The 24,347-nt window shown below is 36.1% G+C and overlaps 1 protein-coding gene across 1 annotated transcript in view; it reads left to right on the top strand.

Annotated features, from left to right (window-relative positions):
• Positions 1–24,347, top strand: part of LOC150097913 (TBCC domain-containing protein 1-like) — a 349,586-nt gene that overhangs the window by 131,992 nt on the left and 193,247 nt on the right. The window contains exons 7-8 of the mRNA XM_090406629.1: positions 278–353; positions 18,006–18,090. Of these exons, the coding sequence (XP_090262755.1) occupies positions 278–353; positions 18,006–18,090 (161 nt within the window). The remainder of the gene's footprint in view (positions 1–277; positions 354–18,005; positions 18,091–24,347) is intronic.

Below are 24,347 nucleotides of genomic sequence, written 5' to 3'. Positions count from 1 at the left end.
ATTTGGTGCCATATACTGCACTAATGAATGTCATTAGTGTTCTTGTGATGCATATCATATATGTGGGGATTTATCTAGTTATCTATCCATATCATTGATTATTGGGAAAGAATGAAATGTTAAATTTTTGTATTTCAGGAAGAATATTGTGTTTCTAATGTACTTAAGAAATTAACTGGATAAGTCACAAGAACTTTATTTTCTTATTGGAATGTATTATTTGTTTTGATATCAAGAACTTTTATCGAAGATAAAATTATTCAACTATTTATTACAGAATATGTTTGAGCACAGGCAGTTGTCATTTCTGAAGGATAAGCTTGAAGAAGTAATAGATATTCTTCTTGGAGATGGTGAGTGCATTTTTTTTTTTTAATAATTTATTTTTCTCTCTTCAAAAGCTTTCATAACTGTTTCAAGATTTTGTATGGTAGTTATTGCTCATACCCTTCTTATAACAGTAAATAGTATTGCACATAAAATATATACACACAAGAAAGGATGAAGATAACTCACAATTTTTTAAAATCACTGACTTGGGGAGAGAAAAGATAACAATGGCTAAAATTAGTTATAATTGCCAGGTTTATTTGTTTAAAAAAAAACAATTCATGTCCTCTCCTGAAAATTAAATAAGAAAACACGACCACAAAAGTGAAAGCAGCTTCTGTTTTTTTTTCTTCTGTTTTTTGTTTTTTTTTGTTTTTTTTTTCTAAAAACTAACAATGAAATAAAACTGCCCGTTTTTTAAGAATGGACTGCTAAAGGAGTTTGCTATCTAATATGACCAAGAGAAACTATTTTTTACTTATAAGAACAGCTACAACTTGTTTTGATTACAAAACTACTAGATTAATTCGAGGATGTATCAAAATCTTTTGCTTTGCACCTGTTAAGAACTAGCTCTCCCTGCTTCAAGCTGTTGCTGACATGACCTAATTTTTCTCCCCATTAGAGACAATATTTTATGAATTATGTTGTTATTTTTATTTCCACATGTAATGTCCCCCTAAATTTGGAGAAGCCTTGAATTTCATATAGTAGATTGAAGAACCTTCCACTTTCCAACACTGTCACTTCCTTACACATGCCAATATTTCTCCAACTTTTCCAGCAATGGCCCACTATAACAAAACAGATAATGCCCACTAGCTCCTATTACTGATAGGTCATATTTTACCACCAAGGGAAGGGGGGGAAGACTTCATATGCTCCTAAGTAAGTGCAAAATTGTAGAGTAGTTGGCATAAACATACACAACCTTAATATTTTTCATTGGAAAATTAGGATATGAATGGGATATATTGTGAATTATACCAAAAAAGGAAGGAATGTATAGTATTTAACTGTTCATTCATTCATTTTGTATGGTGATTCAACGGCCGTGAACCCCTTTTACAGGGAGGTATGGCACCACCTCAATCCCGCCTATTTTTATCCAGGTTTGGGACTAGCATAGCTGACAATTCAGACCTATGGCTGGAGGAATTGTCTTAAGTATTCCTGACTGTATCTGTGTGTATTCACGGGGCTGGTTTGCCTGCTTGCGGGATGAAAAACCCCAGATAAACTGGGGAGAAAACCCTGCTGCCCACACCAAAGACCAGCTAACTTGGCGATGGCTGAGGAAGATCCTTAAGCTCCTCACGTCGTCGTCAACGAGAAGCGAACCTAGGACACTCCTTCCCCAGGCATATGGTTGCGAAGTGCATAGCCACTAGGCTAACCGCACAGGCATTTAACTGTTTATTAGTGTTTATAAGTGCAAGCATTCAGAGAATTAAATTTGTATGAAAGAAAGTACAAAATATATTAAATATATTAATCCAAAGAATGGCACTACTTTCTTTCAGGCACCAGGTAGATATATGCCAGGTATCAAACTGGAGGGTTTTGTCTCATATCTAGCTCTACATTTAGCCAGTGTAGAGTTGCAATGTTGAGTTTACAACCAGTCGAAAATCCAACATTGTAGTTATAACTTGAGAAGAATGACAGTTATAAGTACTTCATTGCTGTGCCATTGATTCCAGAATATTCCAGCTGTACATGGAGCCAAAAGTCCATCAAACTTTTCTCCCTGGATAAGCTTTTTAGTGCTATTGTTTATAGCTATTTCTACAAGTTTGTCCATCTCTTTGAATGAAAGCTTATCCTCAGTATTTTTTGGGTACTCTATCCATGTAAAAAGATTCCTGATCCACTTATTTCCAGTCTCTGGTTCTGGAAAATAATGTTTTAATTGCTTTCATAGGATAGGAGTTTGCTATCTAATTTAACATAGGTGCTGTTTGAAGTCTTTGATAATCATGTTAGAAATTTTTTGCCAGACATAAGCATGAATTCATGAATGATTTCACGCTTATGTCTGACGAAATGAAATCATTCATGATTTCATGCTTACGTCTGGAGAAATACATATACATACGTTGAGATATACAGCATATGGCAGAACATTATACATATTTTTATACTGAAATTAAATAAATTATATGAAAGAACTTAAAATAACTTTTTTTTAATTAATAGGATTTTAATGTCAAATTCTAAAATTTATCTGAAAATTTACACTAAGATAAAAAAAAAAACATGCAGACATTTACATTTTGTTAATTTAAATTTTTGAAAATTTACTCTAAGATGAAAAAAAAAAAAAAAAGCTTGCTTAAAACCTCACCACATGCCAAAAAAAAAGGGCCTCACAGCCATTGTATCATCATACATTAAATAAATAAATAATAAGATCATCTGTTTTAGAGACTTCACTATTTGTAATTCATAATCCTCAACATTCTTGCAATAGCCCTGGGCATTTTCTTAACTACTTTTCCTTCAGATATGTCATTTGTCCTCTTGGTAATTTTGACCTTGTCCAAATTCCCTTTTCTACAGAGTAACTTTCATCCATCCAATCTTTGACACTGCAACATTACCATTTGGGATGAACTCTGATTGCTAGACCTCATTTTCATGGTTTGAGTAGTGTTTCCATATTCTTGATACAAATACCAGCTTCATCTGAATAACTGAATAGTCCTTGCTGGAATGAAGGCTATCATTTGCCATTTCACATTGAAATCTGATTCCAATTCAAGCCTTGGCTGTGAACACTCCACACTCCTCCTCTTATACATTAATGGCTATTGCTGACTACGAAACCTGCCCATAGATTTTCTGATGATTGGTACACACTCTCTCTTTCTCTCTCTCTCTTCTCACTTCTCTTCTTCATTTGACAAACCTTTTCTTGTGCAAATGAATCAAGCTTCAAGATCTTCCATAACCATTGTCTTAAACAAGATCTACATACTATTCTTCATTGGAGTGAGCAAAATATAGTGAATTTCAGAGCAACCAAATATATTCTTGTTATTTCTTGTATGATCTGACTTCTTTACTCCCCTGTACTTTGATAATTAGATCTCCATTCAAAATAGTTCCTCTTCTTGGGCTGACTCTAGTCTTTCCTGGCACAAACATATCACATCTTCAGCCTCTAAGGAACTTGGTGTCTTCTTTCATTCATGACACTACTTTTGCTTGTACAACTCTTAACACTAGATAAATAGCAAAATATCCTAGAATACTGTTCTAACATTTGGGGTGGTGCAGCAAGAACCTTCCTAAGCATTTGGTACTCTCCAGAAGGAGGAGACAGTCTGTCTAATAAGTGATTTCCTACAGACTCCTTCCAATGTCTTTTGTCATAGATTCTTTGTACTGCATTATTCTTTTTCTGTAGGTATTTTTGTGATTGTTGCTTCATGGAACTAGCCATTCCTCCACTTTGTTCTAAACATGTGAAAACACAAGCAGCTGCTAGTGTTTTTAGATATTTAGAATAAATAAACCATCCATACACAGTTCTGCTTTCAATTTATCACACTAACTTCCTACTATATTTCATTCCATCTATCTCAGTTCTTTGCACTAGCCATAGGGGGAGAGATTCATTGTTTAAGTAATCAATAAGATTGTTATAGATAGGCAGTAAATTGGCATCCTGAACTGTGCAAATACAATATTTGGTCTCTTGATCAAGAATCCTAGATTATATAACCTTTAGCTCACTTATGGCATTAATATTAACATATTATAGGTTAAGGTAGATGGGACTACAATGGGATTCCCTCTTAGCCAATATCTGTATGGAATTTCTAGAAAATCAAGCACTCGCCCACTTCAAACTGTCTAGCTACACTATGTATATAACTATATAACTTGCTTGTTATTATATGGTCTCATGCCCTGGATACATTAGATGCATTTTCTTCTTCTCTTTTTTTATTCATTGCAGGTTGATTTATGAGTAGCATTCACATAAAGCAGATCTGATCAGATGTTCTGGAAATGTCTGCAGTATCAGCACAGGTTCCTCTAAATGTTTTGTATGCCATAAGTGAGTAATGTAGTTAGGTAATCTGTTGTTGACCTAGAGTGGTGAAATCTATAAACATTCTTTAACTGGTGGGCTTCTAAGTGGCACAGTATCTTTATAAAAAGATTTCTCTCTTATTTTAGAGAGGGCTTGGATAATGGTAATGAATAAAGTTTGAAGGTAGTATTTTTTTTTATTTTTTTGAAGAATATAGGCGCTGAATATAGGCTTATTTCCATGATGTCAGTCAAGTTTAAAATAATGTAAGATAATGGTGTTATACCCTGATAAGTTAAGAATGTTAAAATTCCACTTATTATGGTTTAACGAGCAAAGAAGTAAAAAACCCTGTAAAATAATTAAGTAAGCATGCTTGTTTCTAAGTAGGTATCATTGTGAGCTTTAGAAAATGTGAGCTTTGGACACCTCCAAGAAGTCCAAAGACTCATCGAGGGAGAGTGTGCCAACAGCATGAAACGATTGACCCCATCCAACTACTAACCGCACTCAAACTTGCTTAAGCTATTAGTAGCAGAGGCTCTACCAATCGACCAACCTTTGCTGATTTAAGAAGAAAGAAATAATTAATTAGCTCAAGGAGATTTTATAATGAAAAAAAAAGGGGGGGGGGAAGAAAGGAGGGAATTTAGATAAATATGTATAAAGGAAAGTTGGTTTTGTGTTGATATTAAATTCGTTGTAAGAATAAATTCTAAAAGAAACAATAGAACGTATTCTGTGTGAAAGATAGTCCAAGGACACGCTGATGATTGTCCCCGGCGGTCGTGTGCTTGGCGCATGGAGTAAACAAGCAGGCAGAGAACGGACGTCATGAGGTCATGTGACATAGAAAATCGAGTTTGCGGTGTTTATTGATAGGGTGAACATATAACAGGGTTAGCCCCCCCCCGTTTTTTTTTTTTTTTTTTTGCTCCTTTTGTTGTGTGGAAGTTTCACGTTTCCTTGAGTAGTGAAGGGCTTTAGCTTGGTGCTGGTTCTGGGACAGCCGAACCATACCTCAAGAATAGAATGATGTTACAGCGGGAGACTCTGTCCTAGATTCCCGGAAAGTAATGGCAGACCATGCCATTGAAAGGTCAGCAGAAGCATTCATCCCAAGGTTTAAGCTGATAATTACTGTAAAGATTTGACCCGAGGTAGATTGAAGGAAACAAAGAAATATCCTAATGAAACAGAAGATAAACTAAAGCTGATGCAGACGGATAGAGGAACCATCGAGTGGAGATAAGTAAAGTTTATTTGTATGAATGTAATCTGAATATGTAATGATATGTGAAGCTTTATTAGGGAAGGACTCAGATACAATTATAGGTTAGGACTGTAGCACGTGTATTTATAGGAAGCCATGAGTGAATAGTTACTTAATGAATCTGAATCTTTGTGTGTTGAAGAATGGTTAATGTTACCAGTTGATAGTATAGAAATCAGATAATGGAATTAAGTAGTAATCTAGATGATATAAAATGATTTAATTTTGTGTGAAATACTTAAGGAAAAATGTGTTCAGAGATCATATCTGTTTCAAGTTAAGCTTATTGATTAATAGATTAGAATGTGTCTTATTTAGAATGATGAATATTCTTGTATATTAAACTGTAAATTTAGAAACAAATAAACCTTGCTTGAATTTAACTAAATATGTGTGTGTGTGTGTGTGTGTGTGTGTGTGTGTGTGTGTGTGTGTGTGTGTGTGTGTGTGTGTGTGTGTAATTCGATGCACCACTTGTGAAACTTATTACGGATCTGAGTGATCTTAACCTTATTCATTATAATTCAATAAGGTTAAGATCACAATTGCAACTCTAGGTCACATGAGTATATCTTCTAACTTACTTCTTGATTGAGTTATTATCTTTAATCTAATAATTCTAAGTGGCGCAGTCTAAAAATATAAATTTCTTAGGATTTTAAGAGAGGTAAGGTTTGAGGACTCTGTCACATTAAATTTTGGCTCTACTCTGAGGCTATTTCTTTGTGTGATAGAGATACCACGTGACCCACATAGAAGAGATATCACTTTTAACGGCTTGATATAGAGATTCAAGATTTAATATAGAAAGTGGACGCAACAATGGATGTTACTGCAAGTTTTAAGTACACTCTTGTTAGAGGCCTGAATTGTGTTGAAAAAGAAATCTCAGAGTTGGAGATGAAAATCGTCTTTGGAGTTGATTTTCATCTCCAACCCCCCCCCCCACCTCAAAAGGTATGCTTGATTTTGCAAAGGATTAGAAGGCTGATTTGCCATTTGTATAAGATCTTTTTCAGCATTTAGCTCTTTCAAAGTCAAATTTGACTTTGTTGATGGTTGTTGGCAGCTGTTCAGTTTAATGTAGTTTGAGAATAACACTGGAGTTTTTTTCTAAAAACTCCAGTGTTATTCTCACTGTGATATTCAGATTTTTTGTTGTTGTTGTTGTTGTTGGAATATCAGCATTATAAAATAATTCTGAATGGAATACTAAACATAATGATCAGGTGTTGGTAGTTATTTAGTGCTTCACATATAAACAACACCAGAAGAACAAAATAAATAATTTATTAAGTTAATAAATTTTTACTGAATTTCAAACCAGAGTATACAAATTACTACTGTGATAAAACATACAATCTCTCTCTCTCTCTCTTTCCTTTCTCTCTCTCTCAATTAGATTGATTAAGAAACAGCAAATTATAAATGAAAATGGACTGATGTTTAAATTATACACATTTGGTCAGAAAATACTTAAAAACGAGACTTTTTGTGGTTATGAGACCATAGATACTTTATTAATATAATCCTGCGTACTAGTTTCGCTAGCTACTGTCTAGCTTTGTCAAGGCTGAACGGTACACACAAAAAATATGAGAGAATACAGAAACATTGCTAACTGTTAGCAGTTAAGTTTGAAACTATGTGTGACAATGCGTGCATGTGTTGAGAAGCTTCAGTGAGTATCATGGATACGTGTTGTATGCACATGTGTTACATGATTTTTTGCGTATTGTAGTTCCATTAAACTGAGTGAGTTAATTAAGTTTTTCCATATATCTTTCGTATGGCACCCTGATTTCTCTTGAGGTTGTTACCCGTTCTTAATACCACTGCTGCTTCCTTGAAAATTCTGTAGCCGTAATCAACATCCAAATATGGCATAGAGCTATTCTCCCAGTCAATTGCATGGTTGGAAGTTGCAAAGTAATGTGCCAAGCCTGAGGAGACTGTCCTGTTGTGATTGACATCCCCAACATGCCCCTTCTGTCTGATTTCCAGGCTTCTTGAAGTTTGCCCAATATACGAAAGGCCGCACGTACATGGAATTCTATGAACACCTGGATATTTGAAAAACGGTACACTGTCTTTAGGAGATCTTAATACTTGTCTGATGGTAGCATACCACTCTGATGTTGTGAGATTTTAACATTCTCGCTAATCTTGAAGAGACTGAATCTACATAAGGGATGACTACTGTTGAAGCATACTGGGTGACTGTTCCTTGTTGTTAGAGGTTGTCTTTATAAAGGAACTTGAAGATGTTTGTAGGAAAACCATTTTGCAATGGTGTTATAGCAATTTGAGAAAGTTCTGTCTGTAGCTCTTCTTCGTCTGAAATAAACTTTTTGGCTCTGTTCCGTAACGTGAATAATGCCACGTTTTTGTGATCTATGATGGTTGGAAGAATAATGTAAATATCGTCCAGTATCTGTAGGTTTTCTATATATGGAAAGTTTAAAATTATTCTCCTTCCTTTTCACCAGTATGTCTAGGAAGAGGAGTTGTCTGTTTTTTTCAACTTCTAGAATAAATTTAATCTTGTTGTGAAGAGAGTTTATTTTCTCTAAAAACACCTGTAGGTTTACTATGTTTTCATTCCAAATGATGAAAATATCATCAACGTATCTCCACCATATTGATGATTTAGGTGTAAATTTGGTAAAAATTTAATTTTCCATGAATAGGTCTGCACAAGGTGGTGACAGTGGGCTACCTATTGCTAGGCCTTCCAATTGTTCATAAACTGTGTTCTTTACTTTGAAGAAATTGGATTTCAGGCAGTGATTGAACAACTGTGTAATGTCTGTAGGGAAGAGATCTTTAATAATGTTAATGACCTCCTTCACTGGAACATTCGTAAATAAAGATACTACATCCAGGCTGGCCATTATGTCCATTTATGATGTCTTGACGTACTTCAGTTTCTCTACAAATTGTTGAGAGTTCTTAATATAGGACTCTGTTTGTCTAATTTTTCCTTTTAGTAAGTTGGCAAGGTGTTTAGCCAATAGATATGTAGGAGAGGATCTGCTATCTAGAATCGGATGCAGTGGAACACCCTCCTTATGCACTTTGGGTGCACCATAAAGGCAAGGAGTTATGGGATGTGCAGATTTGAGTTTTCTTTTTAATTCCTCAGGCCAACCAGTTATATTTCTGATCAGCAGGTTTGTTTCATGGTGGTTTGTCATGATAGGATTTTTCTTTTCAAGAGGATACCTGTTGTATTAGGTTGTTATTTATTTCCAGGTTTATTTTCATTGGATTTGCTTTAATTGTAATTAATAATTTTGTTTTCTTATAATTAGTTTTTAGGCTGTATTGTGTGAAAATTTCTTCCATCTTTGTCAGGGTGGCTTTCAGTTTGTTTTCATTATCAGCTATAACTGCTATATCATCTGCAAACCATAGCCAGTTAATATCAATTCCATTTATCTTAATTCCTGTTTCTATTAGTTCTTTCAATTTATTTATTGCATCTTCAATGTAGAGATTAAACAGTATGGGTGAAAGAGAGCACCCATGTCTTACACCTCTACATATTCTTGCTATTGTGGTTTTCGTTTTATTGCTGGCTGTTTCTATTAGGACTTCTTGATGCTTGTAAAGATTAAATATGACCCTTCTATCTCTCCAATCTACCTTTATTGTTTTTAGGAGGTGAAACATTTGGTTCCAGTCAACACCGTCGAAGGCCTTCTCCAAGTCAAGAAAGACTATCAGAGTATTTTGATTCTTCTCAAATCTTCTTTCAATAACTGTTCTTAGAGCTGGATTGCTTCTCTTGTTCCCTGCTGTTTCCAGAATCCAAACTGGTCATTCATTTTTGTATAATTTTTAGTAGTTTTTTCAAAGTATGTGATATTAAACTTATTGTTTGATGATTTTTCACACTTGTTTGCATTATTTACTTTAGGAATGGGTATAATAGAGCATTGTGTGAAATCTTTGAGAATGATCCCCGTTTCATATATATCCTTTATGATCTTGAAAACATATGACTTAACAATGTTTCCTGAATATTTTATTAATTCTGAGGGGATGTTATTAGTGCCTGGTGCCTTGTTGGTTGACAATTCATTCAGTGCCAATTCAAATTCATCTTTTAATATAGTTGGACCAATTTCTTCCACATCTAGTCTTGTTTCATCTTCTATAGCCTTAGCATCTAGATCTTTTCCACTATATAGATCTTTTAAGTACTCCTATCTTTCTGAAATTTCTTCCTTATCTATTAGTGTATTCCCCTGTTCATCATCATCATCAAATTCCTACCATGTATCCTCAATGGGTGTACAGGATATGATAGTACTACATGAAAAAAATTACATCATTACTAACTTCCTATCTACAATTTTCCTCCAAATCAGTCTGTTACTTATCAAGACTCCAACATTATCAGATCTTATATTTCTGTTGTCTAAGGCACTTTGTACAGTATCAATCCACCTATATTTTGGTCTTCCTCTGGGTCGTTTTGCTGTCAACCTAGCAGAGAACACTTGTTTTGCTAATCTTTCTTTGCCCATTCTGTTTAAATGACCATACCACCTGAGATTAGCTCTGCTAACGCATTCCTGGATGCTGACAATTTCAAGTTCTTTCCTAATATCCTCATTTTTAATACGATATTGCCATTGATGCCATCTGTTCACGCTTCTAATCTTTCTCGGGACTCTCATATCTGCAGTCTCTAGTCTTTGGTCAAGTGTTTTACTTCTGACCCAGCTCTCAGATCCATAAGTTAAAACTGGCAACACTGTCTTGTATACAGCTAATTTAGTGTTCCGACTAATTTCTCTCTTATTCCATATGAATTTATTCAATTGACTTCCCACCATACCATACTAGAAAATACCAGCTTTGCTCATTCTGTCTATTTCCATATTTAATTTTCCATCTTCACTAAAAATTATGCCTAAGTATTCTTGTTGAGAGGCTTATACGCTGGTTATACATGATAACTAATAATTAAGGAATTGACAGCGTAATATAAATCAAATAAACTTTAATATATACTTTCCGATATTTCGGCAAATGTCACATTGCCATCTTCTTGGGAACTTAATACAAAGACACATGCACACAAGTACTACACGTGGTTACAACTTCACCATTGCTCCTAAGAAATTACCAGCCGAGGAATTAATGATCCAAATTGAACGCGGAATTCACCAACTTCCAAGCCACATCGGCAACGATATTCGATTGGATGTAGCCTATGTTCTCAAAAAAGCAAAACCTCCAAAATCCAACATATTTATTAGTGAATACAAGTCCTACAAGAATTGAAGAGAAACAAAGAAATAGTGATCACCAAAGCGGATAATGGGAACGCCACTGCGGTACTCAACCTTAATGACTACACAGGTAAGCCCAAGGCTTTGCTATTAGATCGATCCACTTACCTCCCCATTAATTACAATCCCACCAACTCACAAATTAGAAAACTCCATAGGCTCCTTTAGAAGGTTACTTCTTGGCCTGTGGAGGTTACCAACAGACTAAAACCCTATAACTCTAGACCCCCCCCCCCTCATATATGGGCTCCCAAAAATACATAAAGAAAACGTGCCATTACGTCCCATAGTGGATGGCATTGATTCCCCCACTTACAAACTAGCCAAGCATTTAGCCAAAGCGCTCTCACACTATACTGGCAACACACCATCACACATAAAAAACTCAGCCCACTTCAAAGCCAGTATAGAAAACCTTATACTGCAACATAATGACATAATGGTCAGTTTTGACATCTCCTCCCTATTCACGAATGTACCCCCTCAAAGAAACCCTAGAGCTAATCCAAGCCAAATTTCCTCCCGATATCTCAGCCCTATTTCAGTTTACAATGAACTCAGGCTATTTTGTTTGGCAGGAAAAATTCTACAAACAGATAGAGGGAACAGCCATGGGTTCACCACTTTCCCCACCCTTGGCCAACTTCTTTATGGAGACTTTTGAAGAGAAAGCCTTAAACCCACAAAAACCTACCATATGGCTTTGCTATGTTGATGATGTGTTTGCTATTTGGAAACATGGCCCAGATTCACTCCTCTCCTTCCTAACACACTTAAACAACCAACACCCTAGAATCATATTCACCCTGGAAAAAGAGGAAAACAATAACCTCACCTTCCTAGTCACCCACCAATCTAATGGAACCTTGGTTTTCTCAGTTTATAGAAAACCCACCCATACAGGCAGATACATTCACCAACAATCCCATCACCCCCCTTCACAACAATATGGAGTTATTAAGACACTATTCAACAGGGCAAAAATAATCTGTTCAAATGATCAAGCCCTAACCACTGAACTAAATCACATTCGTGACACTTTCTCAGCCAATGGCAACCCCCCCCCCCAAAAAAAAATCCAGAAAATACTGAACCCAGTTATCCACAATCCACCACCCCCTCCCCTGCACAAAAAAGATTACTCTAAATCCATCACCATTCCCTACATCCGCGGCACCTCGGAAAAAATCAACAAAATTTTAAGAAAACATGACTTAATCACTTGTTACAGACCACATAGAAAATTGGCATCCCTTATCCACTCCACTAAAGACCAACCACTTCTCCTAGACCTACCTGGTGTATACCAGGTCCCTTGCAGCTGTAAATTGTCTTACTTGTGCCAAACAGGCAGGACAGCAAATATCAGAATCTCAGAACACAAGGATTACATCCGATTTCACCAGTACAGCCACTCTGGGCTTGCAGACCACGTTCTGGATACTCGCCACAGAATAAGATGGAAGAAAGCCTCAGTCCTTAGGAACATGCCAAACCTCAGCAAATTTGGATGCATGAGACTGTCCCAAATTTGGGAAACATTTATCAGAAGAACTTCAGCCCAAAGGCCAAGAACCACCAGTATAGCCCGCCAGGGGGCACCATTAGGACTTTAGGAAAACGTTAGCTTCCCAGCTTCAGTTCTCATTTGCTGTTATGTAGTACTTGTGTGCACGTGTCTTTGTATTACATTCCCAAGAAGATGGCAACGTGACGTTTGCCGAAATATCGGAAAGTATATATATTAAAGTTTATTTGATTTATATTTCTAGTGTACGCTGTCAATTCCTTAATTATTAGTTATTATGCCTAAGTAGCTGAAATGTTTTACTTGTTCTATACGTTTTCCATTCACAATGCAGTTGATATTTTCAATACTTCTCCTATTTAGCATTGTCTTTGCCTTTTTATTGCTGACCTTCATACCATATCTATTACAACAGTTATTCAATTTAGTCAGAGAATCTTGCAGACTTGTAGCAGATTTATTTAGAAGTGTAACATCATCTGCATAAAGCAAAGAGCTGACATTAACATCTCCAATTTTGATATCATGTTTAATACCACTTTCCTTCATAATGTGATCCATATAGATAATGAATAACAGAGGGGATAATGTACATCTTTGTCTGACACCAGATTTAACATTAAACCATCTTCCTGTACTTCCTTCAATTCTAACTGCTGACTTACAATGACTTATTTTTCACGGTATTAACAACACCACAGACACTTTTATCACAAAGATGTTTTATTAACGCTCATATTTTGCTGATTTTCAACTCAGCATCATCAGAGCACAACACACTTGTATACACGACAGTGAGTGAGTGAAACAATATAATTGCAAAAGACAAAAGATCTAAAGTCCTATTTTTGGCACTCTCTAATGAAAAAAAAAAAAAAACAAGCAGCTATCCAGGAGTTTTTCTTAGGATAACCGTCTCCCAAATTTTTGGCAAATTAATGCAACCATATTTGTTAAGGTTGGAAGAATTCTTCAAAGCCATTACTGACTCAAAAAATAATCTTTCAGATCCATAAGGACTCCTAAATAGCACATTCGTTTTCCTCCATCAAATCCTGTGTGAAGGAGTGTCCAAAGCGTGGTCTGCCAGTACCAACTTGCCATAGTAATAGTAGTGAATGTATCTTTCATGTTCTTCCAGGCTGATGTTCACTGATCTTCCTGTTTCCCATAATAGGCCAAGTAAGAGTCACAAGGAACTTCATGCACTCCTGGGTGTGCTAAAGGGTGAAGTTTATCCTTAGGCGAGCGAATCAGAGTTGCCAGCTTGACGTGAGGTTTGAAAGTGGTGCGAAGGCTGTGTTTCAACAATACTTTGGCTATCTTTTCTGATGTACCTGTGATATAGGGAATAGAAATGGTCATGTTGTATTCTCGTGTATTAGGGGCACCACTTTCAAACCTCATGTGAAGCTGGCAACTCTGATCTGCTCGCCTAAGGATAAACTTCACCCTTTAGCACACCCAGGAGTGTATGAAGTTCCTTGTGACTGTGACTTGGCCTATTATCGGCAAACAGGAAGATCTGAACATCTGCCTGGAAGAACATGAAAGATACATTCCCTACTATTACTATGGCAAGTCGGGACTTGCAGACCATGCTTTGGACACTCCTTCACACAGGATTAGATGGAGGAAAACAAATGTGCTATTTAGGAGTCGTTATAGATCTGAAAGATTATTTTTTGAGTCAGCAATTGCTTTGAAGAATTCTCCCAACCTTAACAAATATGGTTGCATTAATTTGCCAAAAATTTGGGAGACAGTTATCCTAAGAAAAACTCCTTGATAGCTGCTTTTTTTTATTTTTATTATTTTTATTTTTTATTAGAGGGCACCAAAAATAGGACTTTAGATCTTTTGTCTTTTGCAATTATATTGTTTCACTCACTCACTGTCGTGTATACAAGTGTGTTGTGCTCTGATGATGCTGTGTTGAAAATCAGCGAAATATAAGCGTAAATAAAACATCTTTGTGATAAAAGTGTGTGGTGTTGTTAATACTGTGAAAAATATGTCATGAATAATCAACACCTAAGCTTATCTGTTAGATTGCTGACCTTAAAACTCAAATAAAGACTAAGTATTGCTTGATATAATCCGCATTGACACTGTATAACTGTGGCATATTGAATAGCTTCTCTCTTGACACCTTGTCATATGCCTTTTCCAAATCGACAAAACTTAAATACAGATCTTTGTTATAGTCCCATTCTTTCTCGACTGTTTGTGGTAAAGTGAAGATCTGATCCTGACAGCCTCTATTTGGCCTGAATCCAGCTTGTTCTTCACCAAGCTTGCATAGATCTTGCCAGGAACACTCAGTAGGGAAATACCTCTGTAATTCTCACATTCAGTTTTATTTCCCTTTTTATATATGGGTACTATGAGAGATCTATCCAATCATCGGGAATTCATCCCACTGTCCAGGCTTTCTGAACTATGCAGTGCAGCCACTGTAAGACTTTTATACCACCATACCTCAGCATTTCTGGTCGAATATCATCCACTCCTGATACCTTTCCACATTTCAAGCTTTTTGATGGCTTTTTTCTACTTCAAGTATGGATATGTATTCCTGACTGCTTACCTGGTCAGTGTTTTTTACCACTGTGCTGTCATCACTTCTTGTTTCATTTAGCAGTTTTTCAAAATAATTCTCCATACTTAAGGATATCTTTTTCTCTCATTTTCATGTCACCTTTATCTTCTCTAACTCCTTTTACAGCACTCTTTCCTCCATTCGTAAGCTTCTTCAACAACCTCCAGAATATTTTGCCACCTTCTTGATATTTATTTTCTATATTCTTGCCAAAGTCCTCCCATGACTTTCGTTTAGCTTGTTTTACACACTGTTTAGCATTCTTGCATTTGTCTCTGTATTCTCTAAGAGCACAAGCTGACTTATTTGCCAGGAACTTTTGATATGCTTTCTTCTTTTCCTTCACTGCCTGTTTAACTTCCTGTGTCCAAATGGAGTTCTAATTTCTCTATCCTTGCAGACAACTTCACCACATGCCTCTCTGGCTGAATGAATCAGGGTTTTCTTCAAGGCTTGCCACTGAATCTCCAAGGTTTGATTCCTGTTCTCAAACTGTTTAATTTTTTCTTCAATAATCTTTGTGTATTTTAGTCTACAGTTCACATCTGGCAGCTGCTCAACTTATATTCACTTTAGAACTTTCTTACATGTTATTCTTATCAATATGAAATTCAATTTTATCCTGCTCAAGACTAAATAGTGATCACTTCCAATTTCAAATCCTCTGTACACTCTGGTGTCTTGCACCAGGGAGAAAACATCACTATCAACAATAACATAGTCAATGAGACTTTTCTTATTCCTAGACTCTTCTCTCCATGTGAATTTGTGCACATTTTTATGTTGGAACATAGGTGTTAGTAATAACCAGTCCATGTCCTGAGCAGAAATCCAACAAATATTTGCCATTATTATTAGCTTTGCTCTTTTCTCCAAATTTTCCCCAAAATATTTTTGTATGTCTGACAATCATTTCCTACTCTGCTATTTAGATCCCCAACAAGGAACCACTTTTCCTTTTTCATTGTGTAAGTTGCTTTTTCTAAAGCCTCAAAAAATTCCTCCACTTCTACCTTAGTAGAACCTTCTGTGGGACCATAGGCACAAATAAGTCTCATTGTCCATTTCCCCATTCTCATATTTGCCCACATTACTCTACTTGAGACTGACTGACTGACTGCCATTCAAGAAGATTAGCCTCGTATTTTGTGTTGAATACTATGTCTACTCCTTCTTTTCCTTGATTGTCATTGCCTGAATATAACATTTTGTATTTATTGTTCAGAAAGATCTCACCAGTTTGTCTTTTTTGTTTCAGTCACCCCTATAATGTTGATCTGATACTTGTCTAATTTCTCAGCTAGCTCCATTTCTTTGCCATTCAAGCTTCTTATGTTGATAGTACTGATCTTTAACTCTGGTGATGTTGAGTTGGGGTGTACTTTCAGATTTGTTCCAGTAGCTGACTTTTCACTTCGCCCTGGTTCCCAGAGTGAACAGTGAAAAACAACAGAGGCCTTGTTTAACTGGGCGATACCCCAGCCAGCATGAAATTTTGTCATGTTGTACCATCATTTTTTATTTTGGTTTAACCAATAAGAATACAATTTGCCGGCTAAATCCCAAATTGCCAGCCTATCCTCTTTCGTTCAGTATCCAAGTAGATACCCAACAGGGTGCACCATGAGAAAGTGAGGATTGCACATTAAGTCAGAAGTCCTGGTTGGTTCTCCACATTCCTTTAATGACTATATGGAGTTCTCCTCTCAGTTATACAGCTTTGACCCTGAAGCACCCCTATTTTCCCTGTTTAGTTTTGATAATTGTACTTCTTGTCATGATTTGCTGGCTTATTCCTTTTATAATGTTATAAGCTTTATCGATTTTTCCAGTCTTTGTTAGTCTTCTATTTATTTACATTTCTCTGTATACCATTGTTCTTTTTTCTTCTTTACACTTTCTATTTATCATATTTTTTATATGTTTAATTTGTCTTTTCTTTCTTCCTTTAGGGAGGTTTTGTATTTCTTTCTTTCATCTATTAGATCTAGAATGTCCTGGGTGATCCATGGCTTTTTTTATTTGCTTGTTCATTAATCCTATGTGGTCGTTGACAGCCTTGATGATTGTATCCTTCAAATGAGTTCCATTTTTCCTCTATGTTTTTCTTTTCCCTCTCTCAACTGGATTGTATAAAAATTGATTAATATCTCCAGATGTGATTTGCAGAGCAGTGCATTTATGGCATGTGGCACATGCATTGCTTTCATGTAGCAGCACATAGTGGTTTTTTTATGCCAAACTCTACAGATCTTTTTCCATTAAATGTGTTAGGTAAATGAAGTATTAATAAGTTCAATATCACTGCACACATTACATTATGTTCATCTGCATTCTCATATCGTGTGTTTGTCTTCTGCCATGCAACTTATTTTCTCGTCTGAGTAGTGGCTCCTTTTTAAAGTGATTTCTGAATTTATTCCATATTGTCCACTGATTTTATAATTAACAGCATTTCATGGACTTTTATGCACTTTGCTACATTATGTTCCCTGTCTATGAAATCACTGTTGTCAGACTTTACACTGTAACTGAAATAAATTTTGGTAGTCAATTATTCTTGCACTTTTTGTCAAGTGTCTGGAATTATTTTCTGCAGTTGGTATTTAATGTTTTATAGGAAGGTCATGAAAAGATGGACACACATGCATGCATTTTTATTATTGTTGAGAATAATTGTTGTTTTCTGACTGTGTTGATTAAAAGGAGTTTTTATTTTGCCAAAGATTTTTTTTTTGCTCTTCCATTTATTGAATATAACATATTAGTAACTGCAGATAAATAGCACTGGTATCTATATTTTCATTTTATTCTGAAATGATATGTAAATTTGGTTTCTGTTGACAAATGGCTTAGGCTATGTTTTGTTTATTATTATTTTCCTTCCCATCAATTATAACAGTTATTTTTCAATTATACAGATGAAGTGGTGAAATGTACTGATGTACCTGAAGATTGTGTGGAAGCATTAGGATTTGTCATCGAAGGATCTCGTGATGCAGATAAGTAAGTTTTGTGTATTTATGCACACGCACATGCATCCATACATAAGAATGAAAATCTCTTATCTTTGTGTGTGTGTGTGGGGGGGTGCTTTGATCTAGAGATGGGACCATTCATCTGAGTTTTTGGGGTCACTCACCCATGTCTTCTTTCTCAGTATCAACAATAAGAATTTTAGCCATGGGTTAACTATTTTTCTAATCATATTGCCATCAATGATTCCACTGTTCACAATAAAAATTTATTAAATAGTTGAAGTAGCAAGGCCATCATGAAAAAAAAAAAAAAAGAGAATGCTGTTTCCACTTCTGATGGTAATACTATTGATAGTAATAATGCCAGTGATGAAGTCATTGCCTTAATACTGTTACTGGCATTGGGTGTTTAAATTCTCTAAATTACATTGGTGTTACAGTAGACGCTGCTTATTGTGATCACTTTGGGACAGTCACTTATCGATAACAATAATAACTGGCTGATAACATTAAGTAAAGGATATAAAAAATTGCATCATTTATTTCAATTTATTGTTATGAACAGAATTTAATTTGTTATAAACAACTTTTTAATAAGCAACAACATAAAATTTATTTTAGGAACTTATCTAGTGTTGTCTGTTGTATGTTTCAATATAGTAGTTCATGAATAAATTGCTCATACTCATAATGCCTTTTGTGGCTCTATGTTACACACTGCGATGAAGTATTCATACAGCTTCTTGCATCTGGGCATTGGTTGGAAGAGCTTCTAAAATTTGTTCTTCTATATTTGTACTAGGTTCACTTTCTTCTAGTTTAAAGTTCTCATCAAAAGCAACTTGACATATTTCCAACATTGTTATTGTAGCCTCCACTTCAACATTATTATTATCAATATCCAACCAATTTTCAAATTCTTTTTTTGATATAGTGTCTGGGGTTTTATCAAAATTTTCATTTATAAGATATTCAAATTCTTCAGAAGGAGTTTCAGAGTTTGTTTTAAAAAATCCATCTTTTTTGGAAGTAGTTTTCAATAGTCTTCTCTGAGACTTGCTACCAAATGCAATGCATCAAGAAAGGAAATCTTTTTTGCATTTGCACTTTCATCAGATTAGTCTTTTATATAATCAAGTTCAGCTGTAATTTTCACACAAGCTTCCCTGAGATAATAGACTTTAAAAGCTCATTATCTAATTTAATTTAACATTTTAACACTAAATTATTCGTCTGTGCAGTGCAGTTGTCTAACAAGACAATTTTTTGCTTTCATTTTATATCCCACTTAACTAACCAGTTGTTGAAAATTGCATTAGTCATCCAAGCATTTGCACTAAAACAGTAGTCAACAGGCAAACTTTTGACACCTTTAAAACACTGAGAGGGTGCTAAAGGATCAAAGCTATATAACTGAGAGGAGACCTCCACATTTAAAGGAATGCGGAGAACAGACCAGGGCTTCTGACCTAATGTCCAATCCTCATCTTCTCGTCGTGCACCTACCTGAATACTGAACGAACGAGGATGGGTTGGCAATTTGGGATTTAGCTGACCAAATTGTATTCTTATTGGCTTAAACCAATATACAAAATGATGGTACAACATGACAACATTTCATGCCGGCTGAGGCGTCGCCCGGTTAAACAAGGCCCCCGTTGTTTTAGCCTGGGAACCAGGGCGAACAGCGAAAAGTCAGCTACTGGAACAAATCTGAAAGTACACGCCAACTCAACATCACCAGAGTTAAAGATCGGTACTATCAACATAAGAAGCCTGAATGGCAAAGAAATGGAGCTAGCTGAAGAATTAGATAAGTACCAGATCGACATAATAGGGGTGACCGAAACAAAAAAGACAAAAACTGGTGAGATCTTTCTGAGCAATAATTACAAAATGTTATATTCAGGAAAGGACAATCAAGGAAAAGAAGGAGTAGCCATAGTATTCGATACAAAATACGAGGCTAATCTTCTTGAATGGCAGGCAGTCTCGAGTAGAGTGATGTGGGCAAATATCAGAATGGGGAATTGGACAATGAGACTTATTTGTGGCTATGGTCCCACAGAAGGTTCTACTAAGGTAGACGTTGAGGAATTTTTTGATGCTTTAGAAAAAGCAACTGACACAATGAAAAAGGAAAAGTTGGTCCTTGTTGGGGATCTAAATAGCAGAGTAGGAAATGATTGTCAGACATACAAAAATATTTTGTAAAAATTTGGAGAAAAGAGCGAAGCTAATAATAATGGCAAATACCTGTTGGATTTCTGCTCAGGACATGGACTGGTTATTACTAACACCATGTTCCAACATAAAAGTGTGCATAAATTCACATGGAGAGAAGAGGCAAGGAATAAGAAAAGTCTCATTGACTATGTTTTTGTTGATAGTGATGTTTTTGCCCTGCTACAGGACACCAGAGTATACAGAGGATTTGAAATTGGAAGTGATCACTATTTAGTCTTAAGCAGGATAAAATTGAATTTCATATTGAAAAGAATAACATATAAGAAAGTTTTAAACCGAATAAAAGTCGAGCAGCTCTCAGATGTGAACTGTAGACTAAATACACAAAGATTATTGAAGAAGATATGAAAGAGTTTGAGAACAGGATCCAAACGTTGGAGATTCAGTGGCAAGTCTTGAAGAAAATCCTGATTGATTCAGCCAGAGAGGCATGTGGTGAGGTAGTCTTCAAGGATAGAAAAATCAGAACTCCATGGTGGACACAGGAAGTTAAACAGGCAGTGAAGGAAAAGAAGAAAGCATATCAAAAGTTCCTAGCAAATAAGTCAGCTTGTGCTCTTAGAGAATACAGAGACAAATGCAAGAATGCTAAACAGTAAGTAAAACTAGCTAAACAAAAGTTGTGGGAGGATTTTGGCAAGAACATAGAAAATAAATATCAAGGAGATGGTAAGATATTCTGCAGGTTCTTGAAGAAGCTTAGAAATGGAGGAAAGAGTGCAGTAAATGGAATTAGAGATGAGAAAGGTGATATGAAAATGGGAGAAAAAGATATCCTTGAAGTATTCAGTAATTATTTTGAAAAATTGCTAAATGAAACTAGCAGTGATAGCACAGCGGTAAAAAACACTCACCACGCATACAGTCAGGAATACATATCCATACTTGAAGTAGAAAAAGCCATCAAAGGCTTGAAATGTGGAAAGGCAGCAGGAGTAGATGATATTCATCCAGAAATGCTGAAGTATTTGGTATAAAAGTCTTACAGTGGCTGCACTGCATAGTTCAGAAAGCCTGGACAGAGGGACGAATTCCCGATGATTGGAGTAGAGCTCTCATAGTACCCATATATAAAAAGGGAAATAAAACTGAATGTGAGAATTACAGAGATATTTCCCTACTGAGTGTTCCTGGCAAGATCTATGCAAGTATACTTGAGAAATGGTTGAGAAGAATTGTGGAAGAAAAGCTTGGTGAAGAACATGCTGGATTCAGGTCAAATAGAGGCTGTCAGGATCAGATCTTCACTTTACGACAAATAGTGGAGAAATCATGGGAATATAACAAAGATCTGTATTTAAGTTTTATTGATCTGGAAAAGGCATATGACAAGGTGCCAAGAGAGAAGCTAATCAATATGCTACAGTTATATGGTGTCAGTGGGGCATTATATCAAGCAATACTTAATCTTTATTTGAGTCGTAAGTCAGCAGTTAGAATTGAAGGAAGTACTGGAAGATGGTGTAATGTTAAATCTAGTGTGAGACAAGGATGTATATTATCTCCTCTGTTATTCATTATCTATATGGATCACATTATGAACTAAAGTGGTAATAAACATGATATCAGAATTGGAAATGTTAATGTCGGCTCTTTGCTTTATGCAGATGATGTTATACTTCTAAAGAAAGCCGCTACAAGTTTGCAAGATTCCTCGACTAAATTGAATAACTGTTGTAATAGATATGGTATGAAGGTCAGCATTAAAAAGACAAAGACAATGAAATTAGGTAGAATTGTTGATAATGTCGACTGTGTTGTGAACGTGGAACCTATGGGACAAGTAAAACATTTCACCTACTTAGGCACGATTTTTACTGATGATGGCAAATTAAATATGTAAATAGACAACAGAATCAGAAAAGATCGTATGGTAGGAAGTCAATTGAATAAATTCATATGGAATAAGAGAGAAATTAGTGGGAACACCAAATTAGCTGTGTATGTTCAAACGATTTTTAACTTATGGATCTGAAAGCTGGTTCAGAAGTAAAACATTTAACCAAAAACTAGAGACTGCAGATATGATAGTCCTGATAAAGATTAGAGGCTTGAACATATGGCATCAGTTGCAATATGTTCAAGCATCGAGGAATGCATTTGAAGAGCTAATCTCAGGTGGTGCCCTCTAGCAGGCTAAGTAGGCGTTCTTGGCTGTTGGGCTGAAGGTCTGCTGATATAAGCCTACCAAATTTGGGGCAGTCACATACAACCAAATTTGTGAATGATAGAGAGTTTCTTAGGGCTGAGGCTGATTCCATAAATAGTCTTTCGAAACTGTATTTGCTACGGTGTATTACTGTAGGCTTTCTTCCACTGTGTTCTGTGGCGTGTATCCAGAGCATGGTCTGCAAGACCATAATGGCTGTACTTGTGAAAACGGATGTAATCCTTGTGTTCAGAAATTCTGATATTTGCTGTCCTGCCTGTTTGGCCAAAATAAGACAGTTTACAACTGCAAAGGACCTGGTATACAGCAGTTAGGTCTAGGGGAAGTGGTTGGTCTTTAGCGGAGCGGATAAGGGATGCCAATTTTCTGTAAGGCCTGTAACAGGTGGTCAGGTCATGTTTTTTTAAGATTTTGGTAATTTTTTCCGAGGTGCCTCAGATGTAGGGAATGGTGATGGATTTAAAGTAATCCTTGTTGTGGAGGGGAGGGGGGAGGGCTGTGTTTTGTAGGTTTTAATATTTTTTGGATTTTTTTTGGGGGGGGGGGATAGCCATTGGCTGACAAAGTGTTGAGGATGTCATTTTGTTCAGTGTTTAGGCCAATGTCGTTATAACAGATTAGTTTAGCCCTGTTGTATAGTGTTTTCACCACTCCATATTGTTGTGATATAGGGCTGAGATATCGGGAGAAAATTTAGCTTGGATTAGCTCTAAAGTTTCCTTGAGTGGGACATTTGTGAATAAGGAGGAGACGTCAAAGCTGACCATTATGTCAGTATGTTGGAGTGTAAGGTTTTTTATGCTGGCTTTGAAGTGGGCTGAGTTTTTTATGTGTGATGGTGTGTTGCCAGTATAGTGTGTGAGCTCTTTGGCCAAATGTTTAGATAATTTGTAAGTGGGATAATCAATGCCATCCGCTATGGGACGTAATGGCACATTTCCTTTATGTATTTTTGCGAGTCCGTAAATATGGGGGGGGGTATAGAGTTAAATGGCTTAATCTGTTGGTAACTTCTACAGGCCAAGAAGTGACTTTCTTAAGGAGCCTGTGAAGTTTTCTAATTTGTGAGTTGGTGGGATTGTATTCGATAGGGAGGTAAGTAGCCCAATCTAATAGAAGAGCATTAAGCTTACCTGTGTAGTCCTTTTGGTTAAGTACTACACTTGCATTTCCTGTAGAGCTTTATATTCCTTGTTGGATATGTTGGTTTTTGGTGGTCTTGCTTTGGAGAGAATACAAGCAACATCCAGTCTTACACTGTTGGCGATTTGATGTGGAAGGTGGCGGATTCCACGTTTGATCTGGATCATAATATCCTCACTAGCTATTTTTCTGGGAGCAATGGCGAAGTTGTGGCCACGTGAAAGCGTGTTGAGTGCTTCATGGTGACTGAAGAAAGGTTGATAGCAAATCTTGGATTGACGGTAGAGTTCTTTTTTAATTTTTCGAATTTTTTCATCTATCGGCCTCACATTTTTTCAAATTCTTTGTCTGCAGCGGTATATGAGACATCATGTAAAATAGACCAAAGTTTGTGATTTGAAGTGCACTAAAGCTCATCTTCAAAGGCATGAATAGCTTCGTTAATGTTCGCTAAGAGAAACTGCCTGGCAGTGATTTGTTCGCGAAGCAACGCGTAGCTAGTGCGGTTATATATATGGGGAGCTTTTTGTGAAAATTGTTCTTAATAATGTACTTAACAAAAGACTACACAGGTAAGCTTAATGCTCTTCTATTAGATCAGGCTACTTACCTGCCTATCGAATACAATCCCACCAACTCACAAATTAGAAAACTTCACAGGCTCCCTAAGAAAGTCACTTCTTGGCCTGTAGAAATTACCAACAGATTAAAGCCGTTTAACCCTA

The sequence above is a fragment of the Typopeltis vanoorti genome, chromosome 16, assembly GCF_054136105.1.
Source record: "Typopeltis vanoorti isolate ZY-2024b chromosome 16, IOZ_Tvanoo_1.0, whole genome shotgun sequence".
Classification (NCBI taxonomy): domain Eukaryota; kingdom Metazoa; phylum Arthropoda; class Arachnida; order Uropygi; family Thelyphonidae; genus Typopeltis; species Typopeltis vanoorti.
Note: the sequence above shows the minus strand (reverse complement) of the source record. Positions and strands in the feature narration are given on the sequence as shown.